Source organism: Lotus japonicus, chromosome 1 (genome assembly GCF_012489685.1).
Source record: "Lotus japonicus ecotype B-129 chromosome 1, LjGifu_v1.2".
Taxonomy (NCBI): domain Eukaryota; kingdom Viridiplantae; phylum Streptophyta; class Magnoliopsida; order Fabales; family Fabaceae; genus Lotus; species Lotus japonicus.
Window position 1 is genome coordinate 16,554,889 of NC_080041.1, and position 9,555 is coordinate 16,564,443.

General features: G+C 35.4%; 1 protein-coding gene across 2 annotated transcripts; it reads left to right on the plus strand.

Annotated features, from left to right (window-relative positions):
• The first annotated feature begins 679 nt into the window (after nt 1–679).
• LOC130731651 (uncharacterized) lies at nt 680–3,173 on the plus strand. Of its 2 annotated transcripts, none has more exons than XM_057583918.1 (3): nt 680–1,179; nt 1,494–1,597; nt 2,632–3,173. In XM_057583918.1, the coding sequence occupies exons 1-3, from the start codon at nt 691–693 to the stop codon at nt 2,900–2,902; spliced, it is 864 nt and encodes a 287-aa protein (XP_057439901.1). In that variant the 5' UTR covers nt 680–690; the 3' UTR covers nt 2,903–3,173. The 2 variants fall into 2 exon arrangements, with proteins under 2 accessions (XP_057439901.1, XP_057439902.1); XM_057583919.1 differs by having other exon boundaries at nt 1,505–1,597.
• Nucleotides 3,174–9,555: the final 6,382 nt, after the last annotated feature.

Here is a 9,555-nt window from a genome sequence, read left to right on the forward strand (position 1 = left end):
AAAAAGTCTCACATTGGATTAAAAAGAAGTGTTAAAGATGTAGTATATAAGTGAGAGAATTCAGACATCCAATTTCTTAAAGTTTTCAGTTAAAGATGTGGTATCTAATTGTTTTTGGTGGTCTCCGGTGTTTCCACACTACTAAAGCTTCTCATGTTTTGTCCTAAGAGAAATGGTGTAGTGCACCAGTCATTTGCAGAGATGTCAGAATTGATGGAGGATTTACAAAGCCTAAAGAGAATACATGAAAGTTAAATAGTGCTGAAGTTGATGACAACGTGAAGTATGTGAGACTTCGGATGAAAGGAGATTAATTTTGTGTTCAAGTGAGTATTCTTCCAAATCCCATATCATGTAGTATAAAGAAAAAATAGAGAAAGTGGATACTCATCCAAGCCTCACATTAAATAAAAATTACTATTTATTCTTGTTTTTATAATAAGTAGTATTTTTTTTAAATTGACTTATTCTTATGTCTGTTACAAAGACTGCAACCAACAAGAATCTTTGAATTCATGAATTCACTCGTAGCTAAATATCTTAATTTTCGACCGGCCTTAGAATTGCCACATATATATACAATGGTCTTTGTTTTCATCGTACGTGACCCAATTAACAACCCTTATCCCTTGCACTTTATATATTGCTGTCACATAGTCTAAAATCACATATTCTTAACTCATAACTCTAATGGGTGATCACAAGAACATGACTCTGCAGGAAAAACCAATGTTAATAGATCTTGAAACATTGTATCGAGGAATCCCAGATGAATCCGTGAACCTCACCTTTCAAGACCTAGCTAATGTGAAATCAGAGGAGAGAACATCACCTTCACCTTCACCTTCTTTACACTCTCTACCTAGTCTTGATTTCAGTAGAGGCTTGGAAGCTACAAGTCAAAACCATCACCATCAACAACATCACCAAGATTTTTCTGGCCATCGAGGGAAGCATCATCATAATCCTCCTTTTAACCATGCAAGTGGCAGGGCACAAAATCCTCGACCCAGGATTGAAGGGGGTGATCATTCAGGGTATAGTATGAGTTATGATGACATGAGTGTGGCTTCGGGAGGAGGTGGTGGTAGTGGTGGACGGCGGCGACCGGGGATTCCTCACTCTAAGATTTGCACCATTTGCAGTAGCTATGCTTATGTCTTCAGAACTAGATGCCTGGTATGTCTTATATTACATCAATGCACAATTCTACTGATCCATACATGAGCCGTTTTTCTTAGTTCATAATAGACATAGCCTATATCAATAATGTAAATAGATGTATTACTTTAAGAATGACTCTTATATGTATACATATACTTTTTGACCGACATACAACAAACACACATTAGCGATGATTTTTTACGACAGTTAAGTGTTAGCTGTCGATAAAAACCACCGCTAAGTATTATAACGGTTTTTAATAACCGCCACTCATGTTATAGTGGCAATAGTCAATCCTTTAGCTGTTAGTGATTCTTATGTGCATGCAGGTATGTGGCAGGGCTTATTGCTGGCGGTGTGTGCAAATAGGGATGGGAGAGATGGTAGAAGGAAGAAAGTGTATAGACTGCCTTGGACTGAGATTCAGCCAAAGGTAATTAATGATTTTATCCCGTAATTTTTTTTTTATAGGTAAATGTTAGTTGTTACTTGTTAGTAATGTTAGTAAATTAGTTCTCCTGATGGTTCGAATCCGGAGCCTTCAACCTTTACCCTCCCAAACTCTTATATCCCCTAACTCTTACCACTTGAACTAATTTTCGGGGACGTCCTGTGCTTACTTGAAAAAGAGATTCTAATTTCATCATAATCATATGAAAGAAGAATTTGGATTCTCTCAATTAAAATCATTAAGTATAATTAGCTTATTCCAATTGAACTTTCCTTTGATCTAATCATCATTTTGAAAATGTTAATTTAATTTTAAATTTTTTGGTTATATTAAGTTTGGCCGGGTCCCATTGTGATGACCACCCAAAAATTTATTTTTGGAGCCAACTCATAACTATATAAGTTTGTTTTTATATATTGATAGATAGTTTTGAGTATAAAATAATGTGTCATTTAAAGATTGGCCAAAAGTTCGATTCTCAGACTAATGAGTGTTTATCGCAGTGGTAAAAAATAATTGTTTGAACTCCTAAGAGTTCTATTCATAGGAGTCGCACTCTTAGGAAGCTAGACCTTTATTATTCACTACAGCCGAATAGAAAATGTGAGAACAGTTTAAAATTAAAAAATTTAAAGACTGGCCAATGATACAATTTCCGTGTTTTAAGACGGCCTGCTTTTGTTTGCCGTGCCATGAATTTGTCCTCATCAGTAAACTACAGTTCTGTAGTGGACAGACAACATAGGATTCATAATCAATACATATATCACCTGATCAAGATTGATTCAGCTTAATCAGTATCTCAAGTTCAAATTAAACATAAGAATTGAACCTTAAACTAACTTGTGTATGATTACTTTTTGTGATTGATACATACATTTCTAGACCAAATATTGCATTGTACTATTGTAGTGTGTTTGATTAGTTTCTATTTACTCATAATCAATTATGATATTCACATAAGTTCCTCCACAGAATAATTAGTCTTAGAACAATTAATTTGATTTGTGACACAGGTACATAGATAGAGCGGGGAAGGTAGGGTGCTGCAGTTGGAGATACCCTGGGACAATAAAACAGGCTGAGCTCATGTGTGCAGAAAAAGGGCCAAAGAGAAGCAGAAGATCATATGATCATCACAGTGGCATGGTGCCAACCTCAAGACCAAAAAGTCCTATCACCCGAACAAGTCCCTCTCCTCATGCTATTGGTGGCCATGAACACTCCTATGTCATGTCCTCATCCTTTGTTGCCGCCTCTCCTCTTCACCACCACCTCCCATTTTAAAAGTAATAGTTGTGGATACCATTTTTCGGAGACACTAAATGACACCTGCAATTTGTGGTTATCAGAAACCGCCACAAATTTGAAGTGTTGTTGAGTTCATTAAAGGCAGTGTCCACAAATCGTGAACAATAATTTAATTTATCCTAAACGTCTCATCATGAGATATTTAATTCTTGTATAATTTGTTTTGTTTGACTTTTATTTGATGTTGTTTCAACAATTCATTGATTTTTTAAAGCTTATATTAATACTAGTGTGTTTCACCTGTGCATTGCACGACAGATTTTTATTTTCAAATTTTACCTATGATGATTGATATAAAATAAAAAATAATTTCACGAAAACGAAGATATGACTTTCGTGATTGAAATATAACGGTGATAAATGTTGTAAATTGAAGATTTAAATACAGATAAACAAACAAACGACAACTATTAATGAATGATATAGAATTGGAGTCAGCTACCATTTAACATATATCGATTAATCTAATGAGTAGATGAATGTTTTGATAGAAATCTTCAAAGTTGACTATCTAGGGAATCCAAGTCTTCTCAAACCATGAATCTGCAAATACATAGATTTGTATAGATTAGATTAGGTTTATATGGTAATAAACAAAACTTAGTTTCAATGGACATTAAAATAAAATAATTTCTTTCAATTATAACATTGACTACTTTAATACAATTTTTAGTTAATTTATTTAAATCTTGGTTCCACTATGTAAAAGGATGAACGTGTAAAGATTGATTTTTGAATTTTCTGTTACAAAATAATAATTGATTTTAAGATCAAATTCATAATGTTATAAAAAAAACTTAGATCATTAGAAAACGAACCTTTTAGATGTTGTCAAACACTTCGTGGTATACAACATTCTTTGTTGCGTTTGAGAGGTTTCCTTCATCATCTAAAATCAATAATTTCAGCCCTTTTCTTGACTTCACTCTTGAAAGAGCAACATAAGAAAACGAACCTTTTAGATAATGTCAAACACTTCTTGGTATACAACATTCTTTGTTGCGTTTGAGAGGTTTCCTTCATCATCTAAAATCAATAATTTCAGCCATTTTCTTGACTTCACTCTTGAAAGAGCAACATAGAGCTGACCATGAGTGAAAACTGGTCTAGGGAGATATAGGCCAACATGAGATAACGATTGACCTTGACTCTTGTTTATAGTTCATTGAAAAGCATAATGTGACAGGAAATTGTCGTCTTGAGAATTTGAACGGTAAACCAGGGTTTCGTTACATAAACCAATAGTCTAGTCTTAGTCTATATTCCGAAGAAGCATATATAATTGGAACATCAACCTTCAAATTAAGTTTGTGGTTTGAAATTCCTGAACATTTGACTTCATTCAAGAACTCATAAGTGAACCAATCTCCTTCTACCTCTGTGTCCTCATCAGACTTGCATGTAGTGTCAAAGCTCAAATATTCTCTCTCATCACCAGGAACCATAGAATACATGAAATTATTGACATGCTCAACACTCTCAAGGTTTGGTGCCAAAATTTCTCTTTGTTCAAAGAATTAATGATTTTTCATGTTGGCAGTCATTTTAGGATAAAAAAGTTCACCAAGCTAAGTATAGGATCATCTGATTTTTCTATCAACAAATCTGAAGGTATTTCTATCATTGTTTGAGCATCATCAATTGTGTTCACCGTACCATCTCCAACTTGTAGAATCCATTCTGCAAACTCCCTGGTTTCTTCATTGGTTTATGATGATGCAGAATTGTATAATCTCATATTTTTGGTCAATTTCAATACTTTGCATGAGTTCCAAAAGTATGAAGAATTAATTGAAGATTCAATAATATTTGCTCGGCTACCTTTCGGAATATCGGGAAGAAATTGCCTAAAATCACCTCCCTGGACCACAACTTTACCACCAAATGGCTTATCATAACCAAAATTCAATCGAGTTTTCATGAGGCCATTCAAAGTTCTATCTAATGCTTCAAAACAATGTTTGTCCAACATTGGTGCTTCATCTCATATGATCAAACTTGCCTTTTGAAGTAATTCAGTCTTTTGAGATCCTTGTTTGATATTACAGGTTGATATATCATTAATTGATATAGGAATAGAAAACCTTGAATGAGCAGTCCTCCCTCCGGGCAACAACAAAGCAATACCACTTGATGCCACGTTCAAAACAATGAGTCCTTGTGATCTTAAACTTGAGGACAATGTATTCCACACAAATGTTTTTCCCGAACCTCCAAATCCATATAGAAAATAAAACCCTCCATCATTGGATAAAACTGAACTCATTATTTGTTTATACACTTCAGATTCCTCAGCAGTCAAAGACTTTAATAGTGCTTCATGTGTATCGCGCATTTCTTGTTTACTGTAATTCAACTCGTCAGCAACAAACTTGTTTTCAAATTGTGTAGAATTTCAGAAAATGTAGGATATGGCATACATGGAAATTATTTAAGTGACCTCCCATTGCAGTGGAGAAGTTTATCAATTTCAATTAAGCAAAGATTCATGAGAGCATCATCCTCTATTCGAAGACCTACAATTATATGCATGTTATTAGTAATGAAATATAAATTCTCTTATGAGATCGGTAAATGAAGGAATGTACAAAGAAAAATATCAAGTAACATAGAAAATACGTTAAAAAATTTAGATAACAAAGTAAAATTGTGAAATACAAAGTTGTAGCTGTTGTTAGAGTGTGGTGTACTTTTAAAAAAAATGAGGAATCATATTTATTTTTGATTAAAAATAATTCAAATAGAATATTAAATTGTGAGGTTAGTGGGGTGGTGGTTATTTAGTTAAAAATGTGTGTTGTTTGTTAGAGCGATGGTTATTCAATTTTTATTAAAAAAACTATTAGTGTTGTATCTTAATATTCTATCTTTCTTTTTTTATGAATCATTTTGGTAGTGTTTCATGGGATCCATAGTGAAACATCGACAAAAAAAAACGTGGTGGGATGAAAAGTGTGGAAGTTGTCTTCAAAAATAAAATTAGTCCTAAGATATATTAGTTTAAACAAAAATATGCTTAAAATATAAATTACGCATGAGCTTGTAGAAAATGCATAAAGTCTAGAGATTAATTTATATACATTGACGGTGTAAATACGTTTTATAAAATTATTGAATCATATCGATCCATCTATTTTTCTAATTCATAATTAATTTTGAATTTAATAATATTTAAAATAGAAACTTGAATAATGTGATTGAATAATTGTGTGTAAAACTTTTTACACTCTCAGTCTATAAAAATTAATCTCTAAAGTCTAAACAAAATAAAATTGTAAGAAATGTTAATATATACACGGAAGAACAAACCTCATTTCTAATATCTTATTGGTTGAATGACACTATTTTGAGCTACATAGCTTCTTTTAAAACAACATAAACTACCTTACAAAACTTTCAAAAAAGTTTAAAAAGTTGGAAACTCTCAAACATTTCATATTTTATTGAAGTTTTGATATATATATATATATATATATATATATATATATACTCACATCATACTTTTTCTTCAATTTAATTTATTTTCCCAATTCTTTTATCTCTTTTTTTCCCAACACATCACCAATCACATCACTTATCCTCTTGTATCTTATCTCATTACTAGTTATAAAAGGTAACATTTAATTTAAGTTTTTAAAACATAATTCTTATGTGCCCCTCACCAAATAAGCGCTTTTAATTTGTAAGCCATATTTTTCTTCGCCCAGACAAAACTTATTTATATAATACTCTTGCTGAAAGGAGGTTTCTATTAACAGATATGCCATTGTATAGATGATGTAGTTTCAAACATACTCAATAAAAGAATAAAATCCATTAGGAGATAAAGTTGACGCTAGGTGAAATTTAGCGTCAGCTTAGTGTCGCGATTGTCTTTAATTAGGTCGAAGTAAGTCTATCAGCTTCGTTCTTTTTGTCGACGTTAAGCATACACTACTTGCTAGTATAAATATTCGACACTAATTGTTCAGAATTAGAGTTAACCCTAGCCCGCACAAATGATGATATATTTGACAATGCTAATTTAGATAATGGTTTATATTGCTTTGTTTGTTGTAACACCCCGATTTCGGTGGCGTCACTTTAGTAACCAAAAAGAAATGAATGCGGAAAAACGTGAATATATTTTTTTTCGTCGATAATATAAACAAGACTGAAATAAATAAAACTCAATTGCGAAAGACAACAGAACTAATATACAATATAAATTACAGCCCCCGCTGTAAGTAGCAACCTCGTCACGAGTAACCTCCAGTGACGGAAAGAAGAAAAGTGTAACGCCCGTAGGCAATATGTACATACCAAAGTAAAGGTGAAGTGTCCGCAACACAAACCTCAAAAACGAGAATAAGTTAGCCCAATCGGCCTGAAAACAAGACCTCCTAAGTCCAACCAACTCTCTGTGATTCCCCGTAAAGAAACCACACAAAAAGCTATAGGTGGGAAACTACCCTGTCCCCAAAGAAACAAATAATGGTCAGAGCTAAGACTCTACTCCTACACTAATCCTATCTCGAGGAGCTCACACCAGCACTAAAACCTACATGCTAGCATGATCGTCGTCTGAATCTGAATCCAGAACGACCAAGTCTATAAACACTATCCGTCCTCCCCTCGCAACCGCAATGCGCTCCGGTGCTGAACTCACGGGCTTTGGGCCCGAACCATGATCATCAATGATAGCAACGGTGGGTGTGCTGGACTCTGAAGAATGCACTCCCACAGGCTCCTCCTCTGAGGGGTCCTCATCATCCGAAGACGACGGTGGCGGTGGTGCTCCTACTCCTGGCCCGCAATGCACTCCGGGCGGCAAGTTGAAACTGATAGTGCTCCTCCTCAGTACTCCTTCCATCAAGTGTCCTACTCTGTCTACCCGATCCTCCATGATCCTCCCCGAGTACGTCGCACGATGGCTAGCGGGGTCAACCACCCACGCGCCGGGGTCATCCTGATCTATCATCTCATATCTAGTCCCCCCCGAAGGGTGGACCATCGTGAACCAATCCGCTAAAGACATCTGACAATAGGCGTAGTCCGCCAAAGCACATACAGAAGACGTGAGGGTCAACTCCAAAGAATCATGTAAATAATATCACCAATAGATACAGATAAGAGATTAGCCACTTAGGCTTATAGCTAGAGATAGCATCCTAGGGTTGTATATTCCACAACGAATATAAACGACAGTAATAACAAATAACATGCATCAAATAGGATTAACAATTAACAATCACACTCAGCAACTAAGTCAGTATGCATGTGACATGAAATGCAAATGACGGTTAACCCAGTTAACCAAATGCATTCCGGAAAGGATGGACATCAAACGGATCAGCCCTAGCACCAGCCACGGTGGGACCATTTCGGCTCGCGTGCCTCTTATACCAACAACAACGGTAGTCATATCAGCATAAAACCTGAAGGCCTGCCATTTCGGTCTGCTACTAAGAGTCGCCTAATAGCGCTCTTACGCGGAAATCCGGGTCTTATGACCATTTTGGAATCCACCGAGGTCCGAAGTCCGTCTCGTGTTAATACCTCATTAATGGTGCATGAATGCGAAATGATTAGCCAAACAACGTCTCCAACCTCACTCGACACGTCACCACGTGTTCTAGCTAAATTAATGTCTCTAAAAGCTTACCCTAAGGTAAAGTCGATTCTGCGACAAAAGACACTTCTTCACAACAACACAATAACTCATGATGATCTCCAAATCATCCGACTCATCTCCATCCGATGGTCAAAACTGCTCAACGAGCAAAGAGTATCAACATACTCGGAAACTACCCGTTTCCCGGCTTATCTCTCGGATAGCCCAACCACACAACTGCTCCCAGAGCACAAGAGTATCAACATACTCAAAACTTCTCAATATCTCAACACTTGGATCCGACGACACTTCTCGTTTTCCAAAACTAAGATTTGACTCCTAAGCTTTCCTTCGAGATTATTATCATTATTAAAAGGTTTAAAGGGTGTTTAATGTCTTATGAGTTTTCCTTACAAAATAGTTTCCACTTTTGTCTTATCGCAAATCTTATAAGTTCTCGGGATCTCCTAATCCCAAATGACTCCAGAGAATGTCTCGATCCATGAAAAACCATAACAAGGCCCGAATCTCATTCGTCCTATCAAACTTTTCCCAAAATCTCAAAATAAAATCGGCATGACCTACCCACTATTCTCACTACTCAGAATCACAGATATCAGTGAAAATACATAATTAAATCAGCACAGTCAACAAACATGTCATATATCAACACATCCTAGAATAATCACGTAGCACTTAGCATATAAAGCATACATCACACATCCTAGATTACCCACTTAGCACGTATCATGTAATTCAATCTCAAAAACAGTCAGTAGATGAATCATCTACATTGTCAGCCGAAGCCTCAGAAAACATTTTTCCAGTCAAATACAAACAAGTGCATAAACAGTAAATCAATGTCGAAAGCATCGACACCTAGGCATTAACTAAGGATTCAGTGAGTAGCCCTCACCTGTAGATTCTCCAGGGTTCCCGTCTAGCGTTCCTTCACAATCAACTCCTTGTTCTTCAGGAAATTCTTCAAAAACACCTTTAGAGTAAAACCACAGAATTCCATCAAAAACTATCAGAA

What these genes read in the sequence shown, in the direction of transcription:
- LOC130731651 (XM_057583918.1), top strand. Translation starts at nt 691, where the DNA reads ATGGGTGATCACAAGAACATGACTCTGCAGGAAAAACCAATGTTAATA. An exon ending in TCTTCAGAACTAGATGCCTG is followed by an intron (nt 1,180 to 1,493) that starts GTATGTCTTATA and finishes ATGTGCATGCAG; the next exon opens with GTATGTGGCAGGGCTTATTG. An exon ending in GGACTGAGATTCAGCCAAAG is followed by an intron (nt 1,598 to 2,631) that starts GTAATTAATGAT and finishes TTTGTGACACAG; the next exon opens with GTACATAGATAGAGCGGGGA.